At 41.6% G+C, this 27267-nt stretch overlaps 1 protein-coding gene across 1 annotated transcript; it reads right to left on the bottom strand.

Moving 5' to 3' along the window:
* Positions 1-4626: 4626 nt before the first annotated feature.
* On the bottom strand, positions 4627-27227 carry DTL (denticleless E3 ubiquitin protein ligase homolog). Its single transcript, XM_027890771.1, has 14 exons — positions 26921-27227; positions 25935-26033; positions 25550-25611; positions 25338-25458; positions 24806-24871; positions 23521-23636; positions 22772-22845; positions 21723-21826; positions 20637-20741; positions 18769-18881; positions 15029-15118; positions 13207-13345; positions 8621-9483; positions 4627-7144 (listed from the first exon to the last, which is right to left on the bottom strand). The coding sequence occupies exons 1-14, from the start codon at positions 27225-27227 to the stop codon at positions 7055-7057; spliced, it is 2349 nt and encodes a 782-aa protein (XP_027746572.1). The 3' UTR covers positions 4627-7054.
* Between the last annotated feature and the right edge of the window lie 40 nt (positions 27228-27267).

Genomic DNA, 27267 nt, shown 5'->3' with positions numbered 1-27267 from the left:
AGCTGTCAGTGAGCTGTCTGTCAGCCGTGATGGATATGGTATGCCTTGCTCCCTGTCAGGTGATATTGCAGGAGCAATTGTGATGCTTTATTGGGGTTGTATCACTGCGACACCCAACCCAGAACAGGAGACTCTATTCTGGTGTTGACAAGTTCGATGAATCACAGTGATTTGATGGCAACTCTTTCACCTGGTCAATATGAGACTGAATTAATCTTCCTAAGGGAGTGGAGTTCACAGCACCTGAGTGTGGCTGAGCAATGGAAAAACTGTCGGATGTCAGAGGGGAAAGGGGCTTTTCCACCAAGGATAAATCATCAGCAGGGTTATAGCGTATTTGGTAAAGAGACTGAGAAGTTGAAGCAAAGCTGAAATACCATTATACAACCAGAGGTGGTTAAAGAAACCATGTGTGCTACAGCTTTGTATAATTAAATAGATGCCCTGTTTTGACCCAGAGGTGGTTAATCTTTGGCTGCAGATGAGCCACTTTGTTTATAACAGGCAAGGGCAGCCTGTAAAGGGCTTCAGCTAGATGCAGAAACTCTATTGTCAACAAGAATAATACCTGATTACTAAGAGCTGAAGTCCTTGCTAAGAAGAACACATCTTCAAGTTTACGCACTTGTGATCAGAAGGATAATCTACAGATAATCCAGGTTTTTTTAGGAAGAACTGGAAAAGCTATCTGTGAGCAGCTGAGACTGCATTTTGTTGGGCAGCGGTGGTGAAAGGATTTATTATCACAGTCCCGAGAACTTAATCATTGAGTGGAGTACACAAAAATAGCCAGGAAAGTTGCAGGCTGCACTGAATGGGTTGAAAGGTTGTGGGAACATGTTCTGGCACACCCTTGTGCTGTGGCAAGACACATGATGAGGGGGAAGGGGAGGGCGCATTTCAGCAGGTCTGAGCAAAGGGGAATATACTCTTGTTTCCATATAAACCCTCTTCACTCTTTCACTCGGCATCATTTTGCTTCCCGGAGCAGAAATAATTTCCATTAGCCATTCAGGGTAGCACGTTCCTAATGCATATAATGTGGAAATGTCTCAGCAGCAAATCTATGGTCTCGTTCAAATGCTGGGAAAAAGATTTAGTATGTTACACAATTGAGTATTTGTAAACAAAGATGACTTGAGTTTAAGAGGAACTTTTGTCAGCTGGAAAATAAGCCAATACAGAATTACAACACGACAACAAATTCCCAAAAGCAGGGAATCTGCCTGTGGCTCTTAAAGACCCATCACCATTGCAAGAAAGACCCACGGCCCATTGTTGGAGCATGTAGGAGAGGAGGTACCCCAAGGAAATTAGGATAAAGCGACGATTGGTTGGCTACCTGTAATAAGAAGCAGCCCATAAAGCCCAGTCATTGTGCCACACTTAATATCAAGTTAGCCGCCTTGCTGCCAGCCCAGCCAAGGCATGAATACTAATGCTGCCCTCAGCTGCCATAGAAATTGTCTCTTTGCATAAGAGGAACGAAGACCTTTTGTCCTTAGCTTGCTTGTGCTAGGACTAAGCCAGGAGCTCCAGCTGCATCTGCAATCAGACAGGCTCTCTTTAACAGCATTGAACTATGCATTATATTTAAAACTCACTCTTCTCTGCCTCCCAGGGAGAAAATGAAAAAGAAGGCTGCACGCACGCCCTTTGGCAGGAGCGGCCCAAGGTGGTGTCCCTGCTGGGTGCATAGCAAGCACACAAGAGCACAGCCAGAACATGCTCTTTTGAGCATTTCAGCTATGTGAGCACAGTAGGGGACCCACAGGCCCTCCTGGAGGGGCCACGGAGCCACACTGGAGACAGAAGATGGTGGGAAGCTGCGTAGGCAATGCAGGGCTGTGCTCAGAGCTGTGGAGGTGCAGGGATGCAGGCACAGTCTGAGAGGCCCAATGCAGGTCTGGGAATACAGCGGGAAATACCCCCCTGATACCGTGGGCTGCATGCAGTGGGAAAATGGAGCAGCACAATTTTGTACAAATCGGCAAGTCACACGCCAACAGCTGAACCACTGTTTGTGTGACCCACTGCCAGAGCCCCTCTCCATGTCACACTTTCTACCTGATATGGCAGAGGGTGTTGAGACAAGAAAATTAAGAAATTAATTTTCATGCAGAAAATTTTTCCTGATGCCTTCATGCCTGAGAGTATCCTTGATTTTATGTTATACCACTCCTGCAGCAGTCTCACATCACTTTCTTGAAGATTCGCCTACGTGATGGAGTTACTGTAGAGCTGTTATTTCAGAATAGCTGTTTCTGAACAACTTAATGCAAAAATAGGCTTATTCTGGTTACTCTTAATACTTGCTCAAAACTGACTTCTTTCCAGGAGCGGATTAGGTTAAAGCAGAACAGGTGGAAGAAGAGCATTCACTAAGAGAAGGATCAGGAACAGCCTTCAAACTCACACCCTCTCTCAATCAAAGTGAATTGGAAAGCATGGACAACTGTCCCATTGCACAGATGAAAAAAGAGTACAAAGACATGATCTGATACAAAGGTGTAGCATGGGCCTCCCAAGCCCTATTCTTTCTTCTATGTAAGCAACAACTAGATGAATATTAGTTTCCCCTGTCAGTTGCATGTCTTATGCAATGTACTTGGTTCTTTTATACTTATGGTGACTGCTTTTCCCCTACTAACTTGTGCAAACATCAGCTTTCTCTTTATCGCTCCAGTTCTGCATTTTTAAAAATTGTATGTTTACAAACAGCCAATTCCTTACGATGTAATGCTTCCAATTTTCAGATAATCCCTTTGCTGTCAACTACCTGCAGCAAACCAGTCTACTCAAGTAAACAAGCTCTTGTTGCATTTATGCCAGTCACATGTTGTTCTTAAGAATCCAAGAGATCTCTTGATTTCACAGTATACACACTATCACTTCCTCCGTCAGTGAATCCATGAAAATCAGCAGAACAAAAATAACAGTGACACTGAATAATTCAGTAATACACCCTGACAATATCTGCTAAACTTCTGTCAACACAGCCTACCTTGCTGTTGCTAGAGCACATGGTGAAACTGGCTTTACAGTCCCATGGACTATTATTAGTCTGGGTTTTGGATACTCAACACCTTTTGCAAGAACAGGAATAGAACAATAAACCAATACTTTTATCATAGTGATGTTACAACTAGAGGGATAAAACTCCAGCCAAACAAGAGTATAGTGACATTTCATCACAGTTGATGGAAGAATGATCAGCTCTACTAGGTCAGCCTCTTTGCTGGTTAGATTTATGTCCATCTTCTCTACAACACTCACAAGACACCGTAAGAGCACACTTATGAGGCAACCAGGGAGTTATATAATTTATAACCCAAATGAAAATATTCAGGCATGGTACAGAAGTGGGTGGTTGAAGATACTTTGCTGAACGATTCAGCCATTCCTTAGACAGAGTGGAGAAGTCAACCATAAAGCTGAGTCCTTGAGGTGAAGGAAAGACACAAAGCAGTTCATCTAAGTGGAGCTACTGCAGTAGCACCTTAATATGAAGGAATGAAGCACTTCTTTAGCTGTTTTATGCAAGCCTGAAAAATATTTTGGGTTTTGTATACAGGATCTCCTTAGCTTGTAAAAGAGGATAACAAGAAGCACTTGTCTCATGTTTGGGCTTTCTACAAATTGGATCTAATGTAGTACAAATATCTTTAACCCAGATCAAAAAGAGGGTAATCTTAGCTAAGGGGTAAAAGGCAGAGCTAAACAAATTCAAGAAGTCAGTCTTTCCACAGTATCTCAACACTAGAATAATTTTTGTATGACTGTAATGTATCTGTAATCACACAAAGCCTTTGAATCAAGACTTCAAAAATAAGAAGTGCTGTACCTTAGGTAAAGATACCATATTGAAAAATTAGGACAGGATATTTGGAATTCATTATACATAATGCTTTCTGATCTTTTCTTGAGTCTCTGTCTAGTTGCACAAGACCAGAATAATGGGTCTTCCTTTTGTGATCTAGTGGTGCTTTTAGTCCCTGGAATTTTTCCATAATGCACAAATTAAGATGGAAAGTTAGTTATTCCCAGTTGAAGAATATATAATTCAAATTGAGGCTTAAAAATGAAAGACTGTCTTTGATTATAATATTGCTTTTGCCCTTCTGGGTTCATGCTGCCCTCATAGCAACTGTGCATTGTTCTATAAAACAATTGACATGCAATGTTTTTAGGTATTTTAAAAGAAATTATGTATGGACTCTCTCATGTTTGCTTTTTCCTCATCCTTGCTTTGCATTGTATTTGGCATTTTGTGCGGTGCAGATGGAGAACACTTGGTTATGGGCAAAGCTGTTCTCTGAAGGACAACACATGGACACTCTAGAATAGTAGGATGTATTTTGTTTATTCTAGATTGGGCCATACATAAATCAGAGAGAGTTAAAACTGTGAACCTTAAGGTTCTGTTTTTCTGTGTAGAGAAACAGAAGATGACAATTTCCATTCACTTGGAAAACTTTACATCAGCTTCAGGAGGGAAAAAAATTAAATTTGATTGTAATAGACCTGAAGATGAATGCTATTTCCCATTAACTGCCAAAGAAGTATTGGCGATGAAAAACTCTTAATATTTGACCTTCAGAAACCTCTTGAATACCCAGGCTTAATTTGATTATAAAACATGGAGGTCAGAGTTTCTATAAATCCTTTAGAAGGAAAGAAAAATGAGGAGGTATAGTTTGCCAACTCAAAAAAAGAGCTCAGTTCCTTGAATGTTTAGTTAATCAAGCTTCTCAGACAAAGACAGTACTGGTTACCTTGAACCACTTGGCATACTATTTGTATCAGCAATTTTTCTATGATTTTGCAATTTTGATTTTATCACAATAAGATCAAGGCAGTTGGACATAGAAAATATGTTTCAGTTAATTCTCCTAGACTCTGAACCAGGTTGATATCAGCCTAAGAGGAAAAAGGAAAAACGCCTGGTGGTCCATAAAACAAGTTGTTCCACTAAACAGGTACTATTTGAGAGAAGAAAATCTCACATCCCCACAGAATATAATTCATGCAAGTGGTAACCCCTTAGTGTAAATCATCTCTAGGTAGCTATTTTCAAGATATAGGAGATAATGGTTTGGCTGCAGAACATTTCTGGAGAAGGAAAATATTATGAAAGAGTGGATGGAGAAACATGAAATCCTATTGTTGCAGTGTCTGACAACTCTCATGTACTTCAGTAGGTTTCACATCTCTTTGTTCTGTAATCTGGTATTTACAAACTGTGTGGAAGAATTCTGCATGAAAAACTGACTGTAGGCAAGGGAGGTTGTACCCTACACATTTGCTCTAATAATTAAAATTAAGACAGAACTAAATACCAAACCTACTTATCTTAGGTTACGTTTCTACTACGTCCATCTACTTTGACATCCAGAAGTAGGTTAAAGTTAAGCTACTGGATTTTTTTATATTCTTATTTTGCCTAAGATACTAGATATATTCAGATAATCACTTTTTAAAAATCCATTTTTTTACAAGAACTACAAAAAAATGCCTGAAGCACTACATTACCTTTCACAAGATGATGGCTTGTTATTCAGTAAACAAGAAAAGGTTGTTCTGGCCCTTATTTGTACTTGAGTCCTTCTGTTAAAAGATGTAACTTGATAATAACTACTTTTCTTTTTTTAAAAAAGCCCACTACACATTTACATTTAATTTGTAGCTGTAACAGACCTTTCACAAAAGCCATTTTCTCTCAAATCATTTATTTCCTTGCAAAATACAATCTACCACATATAATACAAACCAGCATATCTCCTGATCGCTTTCAGCTACTACACTATTTAATGCTACTGTAAAGTAGGCATGAAAATTCGAGGTGGAAAACATAAGTTAGTTGGATCATATTCCCTTGAAATACCCCAATTTTTCTGCAGTAAAAAAGAACTTATTAGAGAGGTTTTGGCTTGTTTTGAAGTTCATAGGAACTATTACACCAGAACACAGAGTAAATGCTCCAACCTGAGGATCATAGCTCTCCTTGGGAAAAGCATGGCTGAGGAGTTAGTGTCATTAACCAGCAGGACAGCGATCTCATTTCAGTATCAGAGATGACTTACAATGGTAAAACATTTAATATTACTATGTAAACTCTCTCAAGTGCTTTCTAAAATGTCAATTGCCCCTCCTCCGATTTCCAAAGCATTATTTTATAACTACTGTATTATACAACTGTTATGAAGTTATGTTGTAAGCAGTTACAATGCCTTTGCCACAGGCTGAATCTGTAAGAGCTGACCGAGCAATGGGCTGTTATGGGATGCCTATTTAGGATAGATCAAGCTAATTTTTCTAACACACCTTGCCAGTATCTTATTTCAGACAAACTATTGGTCTCAACAGCTGTAGTGCTGATGGTTCAAGAGGAAGTTAAGTAGGAAAATACAGTAGTTTCCAGAGGGGCAGAAGAAAGGGGATAGCAAGGTGAGTACAGGCATTACATACTTGATTATACTTTGTCTCTTCTTAGACTACAGTCACCATCAGATGGACATGGGGTGTTTTAAAGTCTTTTAGATTTAATTAACACATTCCTAATTTCCCTGCTGGAAGCAGGTAGTCATTGCAGTACTAGAAGAATAACTAGAAATGCCATTCAACATGAAAAGGCTCAGATCTTACCTCCAGTAAGTTTCTCTACACACATTTCAACACTTACTTTTCAGGGGGGTGTGATGATTTACACACTATTCTTAGGTACAGGCAGTTTCAACAGCAGATTAGTAACATAAACTGACAAGCTATATGTGCCTGTCAACAATAAACAGCAGAGCTGTTACTGTCTTTGGACTATAACAGTCGCCACGTAAAAAACACTTTATAAAAAAAATACATATCCAAAGTCAGTAAGAGACCACGAGTAAGTACTGTGTAGATTTTACACACTCAGCTGACTTCAACTGTTAACAGCTTTAAAAACAGGAAGACTAAAACTTCAAGTCTATGAATATCTGACAACAAGTTGTGTAATCCCGGTGCATCGTTGTTGGCGTTGTTGAGTCTGGTCTTGGTACCTCAGTGTCAACATCCATCAAGTGCAACTGCCGCATGCTCCTTCAGTCTGTGGCTTTCTGTGGAAGTATGTGCAAATCTTCCTCATGGAAACTGAAGTGGCTACAGCCTAGCACGAAACAGAAACAAAAATCAACACGAAACATTTCTGGGTTAACAGTTCATATGTTGCAGAAGTCTCAAAGTTTCCCCTCCATCATTGCTCCAGTTTGTTCAGCTTCCCAACTAAGCTAATATATGAAAGGTTCTTTGCTACAATTCCTCTCACAAGTAAGAAAGAGCTCACTACCTACAGGAAACACTGTCTAAATCCTAGGGTTGTGCTACTGCCATGAGAAATGTGCTCCAGCTGCAGTTTCAGCTTCCCTACAGCAGATAAGAGAGCTGCAGATTTCCAAGATGCATCAAATTCAGTGAGTGCTGCTGGGTATTCCCAGCACCTCCTCAGGCTATGAGCACGACACAGAAGCATCCCAAAATCTGAACTAGAGCATACTGGGCAGGAAAGGTAATTATTCTACAGTAATCTCTCTCCAGGGCAAAACCTTCTGTCTCGTGTATAAACTCGTACATCATAAAGCACAAGTAGTTGTAGGTTTCCTATAACTGAGACTTGGTACAGGCACAATATGAAGAGTCCAGCTGCTAGGAATAACTTAAGGAGTAGTGGCTTACCCATGTCATATCTCATAAAAGTATTGGAAAAGGTGAAGTCGAGTAAGAAATGAGATACCAAAATAAGCCTTAACTTCTATTATCATATATTCAATTGAGAGTACAACTAAAATTTGATGACTGAAAATTTACCTGACATTTAGTGAAATTCAACTCAGGTAAAGTCACTGAGATGAGTCAAGTTTGGTCTGTTTAGAAAAATATAATTGTAATTTCCTAGTTTGTACATTAAAACCTCATGCCAACTTTTTTAGCTGCTTTATAAGCTTAACTTTCATTTCAGAGCCTAGGATGTGCTTTGTGCCAGGCTTCCTGCACATTAAAAGCAGGATTATGTAGGTCAAATCCTGTCCTCTCTTGCACGATTCCTTTGTTTTCTAGTTTTCTATTGAAGAAACTGAAGGCATTATTTAACCCCACAGTTTTATTAACATGGGTAATGAATTCTTTTGCTACCTGAGCTAGAATTTAGCTCTTTCTTCTGACGCTAAAAGTGGTTTTCCAGTAACATAAACAGGCAGGTGCGACTGTGGACAAAGAAACAGTCAATCTGCCAAGGAAGGTGATGTCATTATTGTGCCTCTCAGAGCAGAGCTGTGTTTAAAATAATGGCAACATCCTTCAAACATCTGGCTGGGGACTGCAAGGATCTTTGAGCTCCTGTGTGCCCTAAGTCCCTTTAAAATGAGGGACACCACCATCCTAAAAATTCTGTTTCTGTATGGAGGGGATTTGTAGATAAGCAGCAATAATGTACCTGGTTTATTAGGCTAGAAATCACCCCTCTTCTCCATAGTCAAAGGGATCAGATAAATCTTTGAGTGTCCAAGGAGGGGAGAATAAACAGGGGAGGGAGTGACAGCTAGGCATAACTTCTTTTATGACAATTGTGGCTGAATGCCCTACTTACAGGTTTTGGTGAAGTGGCCACCGCCACAGACTCTTGTCCTTTGGCAAGAGGACTGCAAGATGAGGGGGAGCTGTTTGATGTGCTCTGGCTGCCAGGTCTGCCAGTCCGTAGCTTCTCTCCCAGAGCAGACAACCAATTTTTTCTTTCAGGAGAACTGTTCTCTTTATCTACTACCTCTGTGTCTTTCCCACATGGAGGTCTGAAAAGATGGGGGGAAGTTTGAACACCTGATGGATTAATCCGGCTTCCAGTAAAGGAAGGCTCTTTTGGGCTGTGGCTGGAGCCTTCGTGGTCATTACCCAAGTCAGCCTGGCTAAGACAGTCTTCATCACAAGCTTTTTGGTCTGGAATCAAGTGACATAAATTCAGCTTGGATCTCTTAGTTGCATGGTCCAGTTCAGTCACACAGCTACAGGCCTGCAGACACTTGTGCCCAGCGTCATCCTCCTTGCTGCAGTCAAGCCTTCTCTTGGCACGCTTTTCAAACTGCGTGTGTGGTGCTTTAGGAGGGCAGGCAGCTTCCAGGAGACCTTGGGTAACTTCTGCCAGGGCTTTTCTAGGAGAAGGAGCCTTTTTCCCCACTTCTGGAGGAGAAGAACACGGAGTTCTTGTAATCCAACGTTTAATGGACATTTTGGAGGAAGGGATCGCTTTGGGAGAAGCACATGGGCTGGTTTCAGTCTGCTTGGCTGGGGTGGAGGCTGTGGCCGCCTGGGATTTGAGAGCAGCCGTCGGAGTGTTTGTTGACAGCGGAAGGTCTCCAGAATAAATGGGAGCACAGGCAGCTGGCCGTGGTGAGGAAATACATGCGCTGCCCACTCTGAACGCCTTGGCAGGAGTACTCTGGGGGCTGGCTGGCTGTCCTGATAGGGGAGAAATAGGTAGTCTGATGAGGAACACAGAACAGCAGCTTAAAGACAGCCCTTTTATGAACATCCCTTCCAACTGGGAGATGAATTCAGTGCTGATCCTGTTCCTAAGTGACATTGTTTTGAACTATGAAATCATATAAATCCCTCTAATTTCAACTAGAGTATAATATCCTATATCATATTGATAAGTATAATACAGTACCTTTCTGCAATGTTTGACATCTATCCTTTCTGTAATGAGCGCTCTTACACGAGCTACAGCCAAAATGAACAGACAAAACAGACCATCTAAGCCTATCGAGCCTTGTTGGAACCCTGCACTGATTTGTCCAGACAGCTCAGTACTGAGGTGCTGCCTGAGAGAAATGTTGGTCCCCACCTGCACTGCCATCCTTAACAGATGCATAACTGAGTTGATGGACAAAGGTACTGTAAGTAGGCCCTACAGCTAATTACAATACCAAGGAGCCTTACACTTATGCCCTACTAGATGACTAATGCTCCTAATCGGGTGTTAATAGTTGCATATTTAAAAAAGATTAGAAGAATGAGAACTTTCATTTTCTTGTCTTTTTGCTGGAGGATTTTCTGCAATACTATGTTAGTATGGACATGGTAGTTATTTACCACACCCAGGGAAATCTGAAAAATCCTTTACCTCGTGAACAAGGACTTAAATTCCAAAGGAAATCAAATCTGTCACTGCAGTAAGAGTTATTTCTTTAAAACGAATGATTCCCAAACCGGTATTTCACAGTGGCTTTTGAGCTCATTAGCCAAGATGTAAACAACCCTGCTTGTAAAAAAGAAGTTCTGAACATCTAGCTTCTTAAAACAGTAGTCACAGATGGAGTATACCTCACGAGTAACAATGTGAATCATATAAAGCAAACATCTTGGTCTGTAGCAATATTAGAGGGGATTCTTTAAGTTTTGGTTTTGTTTTTTTTTTATTTCCAGCCCACTCCAACAGAGAACTCATTAGTGGGTTTGTTAGATGCCTGCTTTCTCATTCATCTAACTTGCACTGAAATTTAACAGGATAGCGCCTTAGTTATTTCATGTGCTTCCACTGCTGAGCACGAGAGCACTTAACATTTCCAGTCTGAACTCCTCATTCTCAGCATTTGCACTGTACTACAAAGCACTTCATTAGAACAATGAGAAGTCTAGTGTGAATAACCTGCCATTTTCTTTACAGTGCTGGGCTGTCTCACAAGTAACACGTTGAGTGACCGACTGATTATATACCATACTAAGCCTCTTTTGATCCTTCCTTTTACTGTATTAAGTGTTATCCAAAATACAAGTAGTGCTGCATCAGAGCAAAATTAAATAGGAGATCCCATATTATAGGATCTCACTACAAATAACTTTACCACTCAGAACAGAGTTAAAGGCTCTTTTCCTGATAAAATATGCTACTTTGTACCAACTTTCTTCAGGACTAACAGAAAGTAACTGCCAGGATTGTTTCTCCTAATCTTTACTTTAATGAGCACTTACAAGACAATTATAACTCAGCTGGCAAATTAGTTACACTCAAAAATCTAAGCTCCTAGAGGTACAAGAAAGCAGCAAGCTCAGCAACTCTTGATCCATAATGACCATTACAAATTCATACAGCAGAAATACTGCATGACTAGTTGGATACGAGCATTTTCAATCCCTAACCAGTCTGAAAGTTGTATTTTGGGTAATGGAAAAGCTGTATTTTGGATAATGGAAAAAGAGTAACCCTGGGAATTGGATGTGTGTCATGGCAAGAAGCAAGCACAAATTTAAGATAAAGAATACAAAGATCAGGCTTTTCTTTCCCAGACTGTATGCATGATTCAGGCTTCTACTAAGCCAGGTTCAAGCTGTTTCCATTTATGCTGCCACTACACATAGTACAATACTGTAAGTATTTGCAGTCAACCTGCATCACACTGAAGCAGGTTATTTCAGATATTTCCTACCCTCTCTGCCACAAATCTGCTAGAGTGACATTATCCATCTCCACATTGTCCATGCACAGGCCTGCTCCAGAAATTTGGGTTCTCAAAAATGTAGAGAAAGTAGTACACCTTAGAGAAACCACTGAAGTATTTGCCAAAGAAAAGGAAACTCTGCTTGCTACACTTGACTATATAGGTCAACAGTCAATATCCAGCCTCAGTCTCACAATCTGTTCCACACAAATGGGTGGGGAACTACCTAGATGTATCCCAGCAAGTCTGAAACAGTACTTGGCTTTCCAGCTCTGAATCAGTCTCTGCAGATAACTCCTGTATTTTAACAGCACGTGCTTTGTGTTCAGGAGCCAAGGTCAGCAGGAAGCCTGCTGTTGTGTTTTGCAGTGTCTGTGTTTCCTCTTCCCTCCCAAGTTACTTTAATGCAGCAAGAGCAAGGAGAAATAAGTAATTTTTCTAGTATAATTGCCAAAGGTGACTTGTAAAGTTTTAATGTACGACTACTTTAGGTTCCGTGCTTCTAGACTAGACCTATGCTTACTTCTCTTTTGCTGAAAGTAGTACACAAAGGGATTTTTGAGCCCTCTCCGAAACACACAAACCATTTACCAGCTATGGAGCAGACCTGGCACTCTCCCTCCTATTGTCCTGCAAACTTCCTGCTAGACTTGTTACTCACTGGCAAAAGGTTAGAGGTAATGTTATCCCATTAGTGGGATTTGAAGACCTTCAGCCTTTATTTGTGATAGCCAAGCTGAAATTCATTTGGAGGGTGGCTCGAAAAGATAGGTGGAATGCAGGAAGTCACACCAGCAGCTGCTGGGAAGCTATTGTATTCTTAGTTTCAGAGCTACTCTACAGAGAAGCTCATCTTACTTCACTTTGGAGGGAGGGTAGTTATTTTCCTTTCACCTACTCTACTGCAATAAAATGAAGGTTTTAGACAAATCAAAGTAGTATTAAGATCCAGGATGCCATTCTTCTGGCCTAGGGTGCTACCTACCTGGTGACTACTTTCTCTACAGAGCCCAGATACATTTGCTAGCTGTGAGAGCATGCTGCATAGCTTGTCTGATTGCCTAGGCTTTGTAGAGAGGCACTGCATTTAATCACTAGCCTTAACATGTGGATAGATGAACTGATTAATTATGAAACACTAGAATCATATCATGATTGTCTATATGCACTTTTAAGTACTTTTCACTACACAGCGCTGGTCTGTATACAGTCAGTACCACCGAGTGAAGCTGAAGAGATACAATACCAGTATCTGCAGCAAAGAAATCTGTGCACAATTCAACTAGTGGGCAGGAGGAAACAGTTTAGAGTTCCAAGGCTGTATGAGTGCTGCCAGGCCTTTACTGGGTAAACTGGAAAAAGCATATGGTCTTACTGCTTTCAGTTATTAATTGATATTTAAAAAAAAAGGTGTGACTTGTTGCTATAGTGATATCTCCTTTGGCTGTTCAATTACTGAACCCTGTCAAAACTCAGAGAAGATCTGGCTGCCTGAGAAGTAGTATCAATGAATATCTGCCTTGTGGTCTGGTCATACAGACTTGGCCATACTTGTAAGCTATTTCACCCAGCTTGTCTTGTTGATGGCAGAAATATTTAGAAGTGTTTGTCTGGCTATATGAATTATTGCCTAATAAAAAAACAAAACAAAACAAAACAGAAGAATAATAAGATAAGCCAAAGGCTTTTGTTGGTACAGAAAGAAGCCATGTTGCAGAGCAAGATAGCTCAGGGGCCTTACCTGCTCTATGCTGTTCTTCTGTTTTTTTCTGAGTGACCCAGCCTACCACATTGATTTTTCTGGATGCTGATTTCTCTTCCTCAGGAAGACGTCGTAAGCGCCAAATCCTCACAGTGTTGTCATCAGAGCATGTGGCAATCTATGGTATAAATTGGTTTATATTAACCAGGGCATATCCTAAAGTTGACTGGCCAAGTGAACTATAACAGCTGTATCTGACACACCATGCCAATATGAATGATGCCGAAGCCTGGTTGAGAGAGCACAAGATCTGACCACAAAACAAAGAAAATAACCCAGCTCTGTTTCATTACCATACCCATCTCAGTCACCATCAAGTTTGCCTCGCATGGCTCTGTAACAGACAGTGCTCTGCTCAGGGAGGGTCACAGCACATTTTGAGTTTTCAATCACTCAGAAGACAAAATCAGCCATGCACGTGCACCTCGTTCTGTGCCTGTTGCTCAGAACCTCTTCTGCTCGAGTACAAACATTTGCAACTGAGAAGGTGACACTGGAAGGCCGTTGCACTGGCCTTAAGCGCTGTCTCTTCCGAGTCCGATGTCAGGAATATCTGGCAGATAAACCAACTCTGCTAGAAACATCGATCTAGATTCCTGCCACAGCACCACGCTCTACAAAAGGATCTGTGGAATCTCAAACGAAGAAGCAGTGGGGCCAATCTAGCCCACATTTTATGGCTCTCTTCAGGCAGATAAGCTGGTGACTCAATGGGGAATCAGTAGAAAGAAAGAGGAAATGCTGTGGTGAAAGTTCACAGTAACCTGAATGGGAAAGTGACTCTACTCTGACCTTTGTCACACCAATGTTGTCCCTACAGAAAGCAACCTTGCCTCTCAAATCACTCCAAGCAGCTTCCTGACCTTTCTTAGCACCACATTTTCCAATCCATGCTTTGGTATCTGAACAATGGCTGACTATTTCTTACCTGTGTGAGTAACGATTTTAAAGGCTGAACTGGTCTGCCTTTCCCACACATCATGATTAGGATACTTGGCTATCTCTAGATCACAGGTTTCCTCTAAAATGCCAGTTCTCATATTGTGCATCTTACACAGTTAGAACAATTCCACATTTGCCTGCAGGACTTTCACCCTCCTACACTGCAATGCAAAGGGAAAGTGACTGACTGGCTTAATACTGTGGGGTGAAAGAAACTCTGGCTACTATTGCAGCACTGTCCAGGATTTTTCAGGGTTGTTTCTCATTTTGAGCTAGGCCGAACACTTGAACTGACCTCCTACTGAAACTGTTTTCCTTTTAGTGATGCCTGGTGCATAATTACTGACCCAATTTCACCGTAGGTTTTTTTGTCATAAAAACAGTTCAGATTTTGAAAAGAGGTCACAATGAAAAGAGTCCATTTGTTTTTTAAAGGGTATTCAAAACTTCTTGCCACTCTGTACAAGACTAGCAGATGTATCAGTGGTCAGAAGGAAAGCAAGATGAAAAAATGGAACAACAGAACAAGCTTTTGGCTTACAAAAGCCCTGATTAAAGGATTTCAGTTTTGTCTCTTATGGGTAGTATCACAAACTCTCATTAGGAGAGGTCTTTGTTGATTTGCAATTTTCTAGGACTTTTCAAATAGCTTAAATTATTTGAAAATAATAAAAAAACTCCGATACATTGTACTTATGCAACAAGCTTGGATTACTGTCCCACAAAGCGAACATTGTCAGAAATTACTGACTAAAAATTTCCTCCCAAACAAACAACTGGTTGCTGCAAGTTTGAAAAGCAGATGTTGCCACATCACATGTATTGTTTCATGGGAAAGACCATTTTCCAGGAAACAAACCTTAGTGTAGTCTGAAGGACACCAAGCAATGGAGGTAACTTCTTGAGAGTGACCGAGGAGTATCCGTGGAGGAAGGTTGGGCTCAGAAACCTTAAAAATTCCATAGAAAAACAAGTATACAGTCAGAAGGCATGTAGCCTAATATTACATCTCTAAGAAAAGACCTCATAGCCCACCTGTGAAGTATGTAAATACTTTCATCTTCCCTGTATGAAATGCATTAAACAAATGCACTCCAGCTCTAATCATGAGACAACAACCAATGGAGCCCTAAGCCTCAGTCTCCATGTTTCATTTCTAGAGGTGAAGCAGCTGGTCAGGACTAAGATGTGCTGACTTGTCTGGAAACACTAGTTCAATTCCTACTACACACAGGATTTCTGCCTCCAGAGCTATCAGCCCAAAAAAACCCAACACAAGCATTTTAGGATATTAAGTATCTGTACTTGTTCTACATAAGATGCCTAAATTTTGGGAAGCTCATACTTTGAATCAGGATAGGCAAATATATTCTGCTGCTCTTTTACAAATGTGCCAATCACAGGTCAATGGATTAATAATAAAATGAAAAGCCACCAACAAAATTCTACAGACCAACCTCCACTGGCTTTGCACTGGCATTTGGGTGACTATGCCTCCTGCAACCAACCAGGTGCTCCAGAGATCCTTTTAAGAGTTCATAAAAAAGCTCTCTAAATTTTGCTCATTCAACTGATCTCCATTTCTCATACTCTCTTCATAAAAATCTTTCTCCTGTTCTACAGTGTTGCTACTTATCTTTGACTACAGCTCCTTTAAGTGACAGACGAAGCTGAAGCCAGCATTAAAGTGGCCCAAAGAAGAAAACACACATGCATACACACACACACACCCTCCACACACACAGAGATTCTATCCAAGTTTTCCTTGCTTTCAGCAGGCAATCTTTTCTGGACCTATGAGTCACCATCATTGATGTGACATTGTAAGGGGGATTTATCAAGGGATTTGAATACATGACTAAGTGAATGAACAGATCCTTTACTCTATGGGCAAAGGAGTACACATTACATATATATATAGGTTTCAAAGGAAGATGCAAGAAGTCGGGGAGGGCTTTTGAGTTACACACAAGTTTTTCTCTTGTGCATCACCTCCTACAAAAGCCTGGAAAACTGCAGTTGAATATCCAACTTCAGATCTTGGAAGCTGTTCTGATACAAAGAGGTTTATCTTAATAGGACACCTTTTCCCCTGGCATAGTAGAGACAACCACTTCACTAAATAGCCACTAAATGCCTTGGTCAGAGTATTCCCTTCTCTGCCAAAACATGTAATACCATGGAAACTAAATCCCTGTGTAGGGGACAAGCAATAGGATATCTGGGTGCAAAGAACACCTTCATTTACATTTAATAGCAGTTTTGCTCTACACTCAGACACAGTAGTTGTCCAGTAGCCACTGATCAGTGAAAGAAAAGCAGAGGAAGAGGACTGCTATTTTAGGGATGTAGTGGTTTTACACTACACTAGTGTAAATTAACCAACTACTCCCATTATATATTATTGTGAACTGAAGAAGGGTGCACAGTTATAGCTGTGTCCACTGTGCTTGGCAGAAAACAGTCGGTCAGCTTGCGCATGTCAAGTCAGGTTTAGCCACAACACATGCTGCTTTTTTTTTGTCCGATTTGACAGGATATTGTTGGGGAAGTGAGACCTATTGTGGAAAAGTTAAAAAGAGAAACCGAGGAAATGAGACTTTTTTTGGTTACTCTGCTCACTGAGACAGCTGTTAAATCCATCTTCAAGATTCAGCATAAAATGGCATATCTAGTTTTATGCACCATATGATACCAAAGCATGTACATTCCAGTTCTGGGACAGACCAAAGCGTAACTTGATATGGTTACCTTGGAGTGATCCCTATCAAAGAGCAATGGAAGTACACCCCTATAAATGGTATTGTTTTATCACCAGGAAGGTATCTCAGCTAGGTACCATCTTTGTGGAGAAAAAGCTCTGCTCTTCGCTTTTGAAATCTTATGATTGTTCAAGAGTCAGGTCATTAATCAATGAACTTGTAATTTTAAAAAACCAAACTCAACACAATAAAGTAAGTGTTCATTGCCTGGAAGTGATTTATATATGAAAACAGACTGAAATACCATCCTCGTCAGCAATAACTTCTAGCCACAGTGTTCTTTCTGAATGGTTCACCCAAACACAAACTTAGCACTGCTGCAAAAGTTATTCAAAGAAATAATTTGAGTGGACAAGGCCTCTACCCTTCATTCCTCTCTAGATCTGGACAGCTATTCCTCTTCATTAAGTCCCTTCTAACATTAGAAGGGATGTTAATTGCTAACATCCAATTACCTGTTAATTGCACATGCAATATCTAACCATGTTTTTCTCACAGCAAAATAAATCCTCATCCCATGAAAAGATGTGTACATTTCAGAGTCAGTAAAATCTATCAACATTTAAATTAAGAAGCCTCTGGACACCACAGATCTTAAAAGAGACAACTTTGCTGGAAGTCCCACTTTCTGACATGGCTGTGAGATTAAAATAAAAGTAATCATCTGATGATTAATTTTATAAATATGCAATATGATCTGTCACTCATATGTGACAGCAACAGAAGCCTTCTGTACATGAATGCATTTTAAATGTGTTTAAATGCCTAAATTTTTAGATGTAACGACATCCTTGAATACTCTCAACTGAGTCCCAACCTGTGTTATACGAAAGTATCAAAACACCCAAATGCAGAACGTGCAACTCAAGTTTGCACAAGCATTTTTGCTGAACTTGCACGAGAACATGAGGAAGGTTAAAATTACACCACTTGGCATAGGAATAGTCATGCTACCACACTCCTGCCCCTACTGAGTAAGCAACCCAGCTGCTTACAAGTGTTCTTCAAATCAAAGAGGCAATATGCTCAAACTGCAACCTCAGCAGGCTGACCCTCTGCTCTGTAGGATTTGTATTTCACTTTCAAACTCATCGTAAAACAGGTAAACAAGTCAACACGCCCTAAAAATTACCCCAAACCTGAAATAGGCTGTGGTTTCTGTCTATTCTACTTCTGTAAGTCTACTCTGTTACGATATGGGTGGCAAGTATGGAGAACAGAACTCAAAGCATGCCTTATTCCTGCTATTATCTTGGTGACATTTGCATTTCCTACACGTCAGTGCAAGATGTCAGGTGACGAAGCCTCTCAGCTGTCAGACAGTGCCTGGGAATTTTGCTGAAGGCTCTGGCTGAGCACTTGTTGTAATATGAAGGCTTTAACTACTGTAAATTAAGCATAAGAAAAAGCTATGTCTGAAGCAAGAGCTGGAAATAGGGGAGGTGGGGGAAAAGGTGCCCTTTAAACAATTAAATTTTTAGGTTTCTGCTAACGAGTTCCATTGCTAAATATGAACAGAGAACTGTCTGTCTACTTGTCATAGCTGGCTGTATCAATGGATTGAAAAAGGATTTTAATGCCCATTGAAACGGATTAAGAACAGCAACTTGCAATAAGCAGTAGCAGTGAGAGATATACTGATGGCAAGAGGCTGCCTCTATTTTACATTAAACAGTTACACTGAGCTTTGACAGCAACATACACACTCTGGGCACAGGGTGCCAGGGCTAACCCCACGCTGCTTTGAGGATGATTGGGAGGCAAAGAGTGTCCTCTGTGAACATGAAAAGAAGAGCGGCTCTAGGCTGCACGCTTGGGTCTCACCCAATTGCCTCACCTTCCAGATGTACGCGTTGCAGTCACTCGAACCACTGACCAGGAACTGGTCGTCTGGGCTGGTGCTGGATTTGATGTAAAAGGTTGAATTTTGGTGCCCACTGAAAACAGCCACTGTGAAGAGAAAATTTAAAAAAATGTGAATAAAAGCCCTACTCAATGCACAGCCCTGGAGTGAGTTGCACGAAGAGTGCTGATCTTACAGGCTTTTCCTGCCTAGCCACAAATCCTTTGGAGAAAGTGGTTGCATCGCTCCCTTGCTCTGGGGCTCCTGTGGCAGGAAGTTTTTATTATTCTGCTGGAACCCTTCAGGCTTCCCAAACAAAGCAGTAGAAATTTAATTAAAGCTTTAGCTTGACCTGGATCACTAGCAGACTCAGACATCACTTGGGCTGCCCCACTACTCTGGTTCAGGGTCCTTTGTCTCTTCCTCCCTCAGCCACCTTCACCAGTCCCATTACATCAACAAGGGCAGTAACACAGCAAGGGCCTTCTTCCATCCAGGTGGAAAATGGCTGACATTTCCCCTCCTGGGAGGACCTTCAGAGGCAGCAGCTGGCACAAGACCCTAGGGTGGGTCTAGAACACTTGGCCACACCATGTCCTGTCCTCTCATCGGGGCAGGAAGGGCGAGTTTCCCACTGTAGCACCAGGTGGGGCTGGCACTCCCTCCTCCAGCCTTCAGTAGTAGTTCTCACGAAGGAGACAACCCACAGACCAGAGGACATGTGGCTGCCTTCAGCAGTCTTTGAAAAGTTGTGAGTCCCCAAAATATCCTTTAATTTTTTTGCCCACAGCTCTCTCAGTGCAGCAGTTACCAGACAGCAAATCCTTTCCTAAACCAGGCAGCAAGTCCTGTTACAGTGAGGATTTTCTGACATCCCCTCTGCAAACTAAAGCTGCCTCAGTACTGGATAAGAGCAGCTGGAACAGCGATTAAAGCTGGTGAGGGCGGAGAGAGGCACAACCCGCGGGCAGGCGCTGCCCTCTGCGGGAACCACCGCACACCAAGAGGCCGCACGTGTTCCATCCAGCTGGATGAACAGATTGCTCTCCATGTTTATCGGCTGCACACAGAGGGCAAGAGCTCTGTGAGAAGGCCGAGGGGTGCTTTGGTGAGAGCCTGCTCCCATGAGGGGACAAGCCAGCGAGCCCATTTCCACAGCTCAGCGGTGGCTCCCAGGGTTAACCTCAACAACCAAGCTATTAATATTTGCTAGTTGTACCACTTCTCCACTCTGGAAGCACTCCCATCCACCAGACTGCCTTCCTGAAGAGCAGACAGAAGGATACACTGTTCATTTAATTTCAGATAACCGAGAGACTGAGAAAAGGCAATGGAAAATACGTCATGTGTCTGGCTGGAATGCATCTAACAAGTTTTGCCACTTTCTGAAAAGCAGCCACTGGCCTATGACAAAGCAGCTTAGCGTACCAAAGGCTTTGGGCAATCTTGTGAACATAAAGGTCACAGCTGCAGAGCTGAAGGAGTCTAAAAAGCTGAAGTATCTCAATATGCCGGGGATTCTTTCTCCCAGAAACTGTGATAAAAGTTAAAATTTAAAAGACACCTTAAAATATCCAGATACTATACATCAGGTGATCATTTTATGTAGATTCATATCTACCTTCAGTCTCTATCTGGGTGAACCAGTACCTGCACTCATAAAAGTTTTGGTGCTATTAATTTTGTGTGGACGACTTAACACAAAATATGAATCTCTCCCATGTAGTTTTAGAGATTACAGCATGGAATAGGTTTCCTAAGCATTGAATCTGGTCTGTCTCTCCAAGTCAGAGGGAGTAACCTGCCCTTCTATGCTCTATAATATCTATTTTTTTTGCAGCTATCTCCACAGATACGCTTACCTGGAGCGGTCCTTAAACTTGTCATACTGAACATGTAGATACTGTCATCAGTGCAGTTAGCAAACAGATTAGTACCAGTGGAATCCAAAACCAGGCTAGAATATCCTATAGACAAAGAGAAAAGTTCTTTGTAAGAAAAAAATATTTGGAGTACAGGAATTCTCAAGGAAATGCCCGGAGAGTGAAATTTGGAAAGGATTTCTAACATGTATGAGATTGTCATGGAAAGCGTGTATGTTTGACAGACAACTTGCTGAAGAATGAAAGTTTCTAGAATAACATCTACCCATTCTCATTACGATTCAGGGTGGTATTTGGAAAGAAATCACACCTTCAGAGCAAGTAAGTGATTTATTTGATGGTTTCAAGGACATAACAGGAACATCCAATTGTAGAAGCAGAGATCAAAAATAAATGGAAACCCAACCCCTGTGTTCTGATAGAATAAGCTATCCTCTGATTAGCTAGTGATTCAGGTTCAAGAAAAATCTTTCCCTGCAGGCAAATTATTTTGCAACCAGCTCTTTGAGGATTTTCCTCATGTTCTCGGGACTGACACTGACCATTACCACATCAAGACAGTTGGTTAGACAAGTCATCAGGAATTACTGTGTAGCATCAGAGCCTTGCAAGGCACTAAAGATACAAAGAAGACAGAGAAACATGTACAAGTGTGCTTTTTGATAACAAACAGCTTCAAGAAGAGTTTAACTCTGGATGGTGACAATGTAAAAACCCAGTCCAGTCTGTTGTCTTTGTAAGACACAACGCAAAGGAAGCAGTTCAATCTGAATTTTACTCATGTACAAAAAAGATTAGCTAAATTCCTCATCCAGACCTCTACTGTTCCCTTACCTCCATTTATGAAAATGCACTGATGAAGCCTTTGCAAGTTTTTATCATTGGTGCAATGATACAAAAGTGGGGCACCTAAACTCTTAAACTTGAAAATTTGGTATCGGCAACCAAAATACTCGGCAGAGTTTGCCAGTCTGATCGATAATTGGCTTAAAAGATAAGAGATGTCACCGTCAGTACTTCTGAAATTCACTTTGCACTTAAACAAATGCATCTCCGGTGACTTACCAAGTTTGCGAGTACTGGTTCCAGGGTAGCAAAAAGACTTGCAGGGCAGCGGGTCCTGGCGGTAAGCAGCATAGTTCTTGCGCAAGTCCCATACCTTGATCACACTGAAATAGAAAAGCACGAGTGTCTTCAACTTCAAAATTTCTCTTGCAATGCTCACTGGGCCTTCTAAGAGCACAGGAATTCAGGCTGCTCATTATTGAGGAGTGTCCAGTGCTAAGGAGACAAGGACTGAGCAGAAGCAGAGCAGAGATGTGCTGAAAGCAAAACAAGTGCTCTGCTGGATACGGATGAGGAGGCAGCACTGCCTTCTGTAACTAACACAAGACAAAACTAGAGCCTGCAAGCCAACTTTCTTCAACTGGTAAAAGGTAGTACAAGGATGCCTTTATACTTATGACATTTGTGAGAAGTAGTTTTAGTCTGTAGTTTTAAAGATTAAGGCTTTCCTTTCCTTTTTTCCCCTTGATCTTTGGGACCAAGCCTCTGTAATGAGCAGAAAAGTCAAGTGTTATCTCCCTCAGAAAGGCTCTGACCACATAGAACCTGCTAAAGAATTGAATCCGAGAGGGTAATTTCCATGCTAATCAATGAGATGTTGCTCCAAGATATTGCAATGGATCTGGCACCTAAAAGAATGCATCTTTTGTAACTCAAGGCAACATTTTCTCAAGCATGCCTACACGTATCCAAGCACCAACCACCCACTCACATCCCAAAACAGCTGTCTAACAATAGTCTGTCTATGTGTGGTCTCATAAGTCCATGAGAACAGAGAAAGAGAACAGAGAAAGAGAGAGAAGAATTGCTCTCATTCTACCCCATGCCTAGTACACCAAAATGAGCATTTACCATATATGCACAATTTCTCCAGTAAGGAAGCAAAGCAGCATTCAGCTTTGCCAATGCAAACAGACAGCAGAGCCGCTGATTCCACCTGGCAATAACTCCAGCCTTGTCTACCACTGAGTGATCTTAGAAGAAAACCTCCTAATCTTTTAATGTCACTAAGAAGAGCACAAGGAAAAGGAGGCATCCTCCCTCCTTACCCATCAACAGCTCCTGCAGAGATAAGAGTGTGCTCATCCTGAAGCAGCACCACAGTTACGCTCTGCTGGAAATCCTTAAAAAGAAAAGAAAAAAGAACTTTATTTTCTTTTAAGGTCAGCAAGATCTTGCTGCTTAGTTCAAGGTCAAGTGAATACTGAGAAAACCTCCTCCTCCTAGCCACGCAGGAGAACCTGGAAATACCAGGTGACATTTAAGACACAACAATTCTTCAAACACTCCCACCAGTGAAATTGCCACTGAACAGTGAACGTCCGGGCAGCAGTTTGAGGTTATACCTTTCAGGTCAGAGATAAGAGGGCTGCCTTTATCACAAAGTTTAATAGATTAAATATTATCAGGTCTTACTCCAGTAAGGCAGTAATTTGTCAGGTCACATTAGCAGGGGAGAAAAAAACAGAGAAAAAAAATAAATATTACAACCCTCCCCATTTCCCCCCTTCAAAATACTGGCCACTGCTTTCCTCTCTGGTAAGAAAAGATGTATTTTCACATAACATTTGCACAAAGTTTGCTTTGAAGGCACATGTGTTGTTAGACAACCAAACAAAGTCTAAAATTAGCCGTAGCAAGTGACCTTGACACAAAAACCTACTTCTGCAAAGATAAATGGAAGCATTTACCACATACAAGCCACACATTTCTCACTATGTTTACTTAGGAAGATTTCTGTGCATAACACTGTCCCCAGAGAAGAGGCTTACATTTTGTTTGTTCTCCAGATACCTACCACCAAGGGAGCAAGTCCTCTTAAGTTCTGCCTCTTCTTCTTAGGTTTGGAAGGAGTCTGCTTGTCAACCACATTGTGTGCACCACTGATTTGTTTCACCTGCCTGTAAAATCCATCTGAAAGAAATCAAAGGCATCTCCAGTAATAGTTTCCATGCAATTTCCCTATCACTTTAATAAAACAGGTATCAGCTTGGAATTAGTCCTAAGAGGTGGCTGAGACTAACCTTTAAAATCATTCATGTATTCTGAAAACAAAAACTGTTAGTTTTATATGAAACCAGTGAGAACACAGTAAGAACCAGGAACATATAATGCAGAAAACTACAGAGGTCAGTGTAGCATGGACACTGAAACTAAAACTGATCTGAGCAGGCTGCCTTTAGAAATCATTACCCCTTAGTCTGGTTTTCAGCATGCATCCTAGTCTGGAGCATTCAATTCATCCCAAGCAGAACTGTGCTCACAGTGCTTTTCTACTCTATTTTATAATTTTCTATTTAGCCTTTTGTCTGCTACTTCTCACTCTATGAAACTTATTGCTTTACTAGAGTAATGCAACTTTCTTATTTTTTTTTCCCTACACGTTCCACTTCAATCATGTGGAGTCTCTCTTTTCCCCCACTTGTCCATTTGAAGAGCCAGGGAAACCTGGGACAGATGGAAGACTGAGACATGTTCTGGCAGTGCAGGCAAGGAAGTTGCTCTGACAGATCAGAAAACTGGGAAAAAACATATGGGCATAACCTGACTGGGGAAGGAGAAGCTCCAGGAAACAGAGAGGAGCAGAGTGAGCTCACCCTTGCATTTACGGTAGGTCTTCCCACATTATATTCAGTTACTGCCAGCACTCACAAGTTCCTTTGCTTCTGCACTTCCTCCCTTTTCTCCCTCTCTAGCAGAAGTCTTTCCAGCTTTTCTTCATCCCTCCAGATGGCTCTGACCCAAGCAGTCTCTCCCAGCTCATCTGGTTTTTGTGCTGTCTTAACAGGGATGTATTCCATACCCCCTTATCTCCTTACCAACACACAGGGTATTATCAAGCCAGCATATGCATCATGCTGCAAACCTGAGACTATTACAAAGCAGAAATATGCATTATACACAGAAGAGATACCTATTCCATCTCTTTACGGTAGTAAAGCAGTAGTTATGTGACAATCCTCCCCTTTTACTGAAGTTTTGCCTATATTTTAATAAAAAACATTAGTCCAAGAAGTAAATCTGAGCAGTACTTTTAAATGAGATAGCCAGCTTTTTTCATACATATCTGAAAGTTCATTTACCTTTCTTGTTGCATCTGGTATCCCAAACCATGATGTTTCCATCTCTGCCTCCAGTACAGAAGACAGCTGAGAGGGAGAAAAAGAGCACTATTAGCTTCCAAAAATGTTAATTAACTGAATGCTGTACAATGCCATCTATGCTCTCTGGCTCTTCTGCCTCAACACCTGGGATACCAGTCCTGGAAATACATAAAACAGGCCATTGCTTTGCCACGCTTTTTGATTAGCTTCCTTACTTTTCCTGTTCCCTTTTTTTACTAATACTCTAGAAAAACCCGCTTATGAAAAGCACATTCACACACTTTTGTATGGAAGCAGATATTCTATCTTTACTTTGCCCAAGATCAGAGAAGTGCAGACATTAGCATCAGGACACCATCAAGTTCCAGCAAGTTAGTTCTGCTTCTCTGGCTGGGTCCCTCCTCAGTCGGCCTGTGATATTGTACCCATCAGTTTCCAAAGCCCTTTTTTAGCCCTTAAAGTACTCTCTGCCAGAGAGAAAGAGGAACAAACAGGGAATATCAACATTTACCTTTCTCAAATCTAGAAAAAGCAACTGACTTGAGGCTACACTGGTGACCTTTGCATATGCCAAGAAGCTCACCAGCAATCACATCCCACACCTTGGCTGTCTGATCTCCTGAAGCAGTGACCTTCAGAAGGAAAAAAAAAAAGCTTTAGTCATTTTCTGTACACAGTTGCCAAAGCATTAAAAATAAAGTTAGAAGGCAAAAGACTGCTTACAATCCTGTGTTCCCCTGGTACCCAGGCAAGGTCAAATACAGCGTTTGAGTGAGCCTGCCATTCTAACAAGAAAACAAAAGCCAAGATTAGTTCAGCATCGCAGCACAATATTTTGCAGAAGACTAAAGGACATCAGACACTGAAATCAGAAATCTTGTCAACAGGTTGCTTAGGCATGAAAAACAACATAGAACAATTCACCTACTATTGCTGTTTTAACAGCACATTCATTCTCCTGCTTTCTTAAGAAGACTAACAAAGTATGTGAAAGGATTTAAGTACTGCCTACATTTATGTTTTAACGACTTGCAAAAAGCTTACTTTGGTTCCAGTAAATCCCATACTTGTAACATCAAATAAAGATCACCTTCTACTCAACACTTACCTTTAAAGATGAGTTTGCTGGTAGCTTGAGTTTCAGTATCATAGAGTCTAACAAATCCTTCTTCATTTGCAACTGCCAGTACATGCTCCCAATTTGGAGCTGAAAAGAAATTGAAACATAATATATTATGTAGCTAATTCACACTCAAGCCCCTGTTCTTTGTAAAGGGACACAGACTCTTTAAACAGAGTACATAGAAAATAGATAGCTGTAAAATAAACAGTATTTACATAGCAACTTCAATGTCCAAAATGCAGAAATATTGGCAAGCATTTTTTCTAGATGTTCCATGCAGGAGTAACTGTACATGGGCAACCAAATGGCTCCAGGAGTAACTTTTGAGAGAATGTCCTCTTTCACTAGCTACAATCGTTCTCTAGTTACAGTTTTCTGTGTCTATACTACATATCACCTACGGCCTCCAGTAGTTTTCATGATCTGAGTTGTAAAAGCAGGAAGCTGCCTTGGAGAAAAAGTAAAAGCTCACGCTGAAACTAGAGTACTATGAATGAAAGAGTTTAGACCCAAAAGATCCAGGAGCTTCCACGTTTACTCCACTCCGTTTGTGCTCCCCATGGAGAAAAGCTGTGTGTGACAGCCTGGTGACATGCATCCACCTCTTTGGTTTCTACAGACTGTTCTCCATCTTTTATATATTTTGAACAGAGCCCAGTTTTTCACCTATGTAGCCTCGCACTATCACCACGAGGACAGTCATACCTTGAAACAGACACAGCTAAAATAAAGAGGTATTAAAACAAATGCTCAGTAGTTGCTTCTTCAAGGGAATACTTTCCACCAGTGTATCTAGGAGCACCACGATCCAATGTATATCACATCTAGGAGCAAGTACACTGATACCAGCTCGTTTTAAAGCAAGGAAAGTCTGAAACCAAATCGTGAGACAGATTCAAATAGGAAAAAGAAAAGCTGACAGCAGTGCCCGCGCCTTGGCCCCCACAAGGGCTTTCAGAAGGTGACTCTACCTGTAGAAAAGGTGCAGCCGAAAGGCGGGACCGGCATCCCCGTTGCCCCATAAGACAGGTGGTCATCTTCCCGGCTGCACTGGTAGCCATCCAAGAGATGCTGCAGGGGAAGCGGCGGCGAACGACCTGCAAGCGGGAGAGACGGACCGTAAGCGCCCCAGACACGGCGAGCTCGGGCACCGGGAGCCCCGCGGCCGCCGCAGGGGCTGTGGAGGGGCGGGGGCGGGCCGGGACGCGGAGCGGCCGTGCCGCGGTACCCACGGTCTGTGGCGGTGACGGCGCGGCGGAGCAGCGCGCGGCACAGCATGGCCGCGCGGACACGGCCGGCGCGCGCCAACACAACTCCC

This window comes from Empidonax traillii, unplaced genomic scaffold (genome assembly GCF_003031625.1).
Source record: "Empidonax traillii isolate 1590-97213 ecotype Southwest subspecies unplaced genomic scaffold, ASM303162v1 scaffold296:size1881848, whole genome shotgun sequence".
Taxonomy (NCBI): domain Eukaryota; kingdom Metazoa; phylum Chordata; class Aves; order Passeriformes; family Tyrannidae; genus Empidonax; species Empidonax traillii.
The sequence above is the reverse complement of the archived record's forward strand: the minus strand, read 5'-3'. Positions and strand labels throughout refer to the sequence as shown.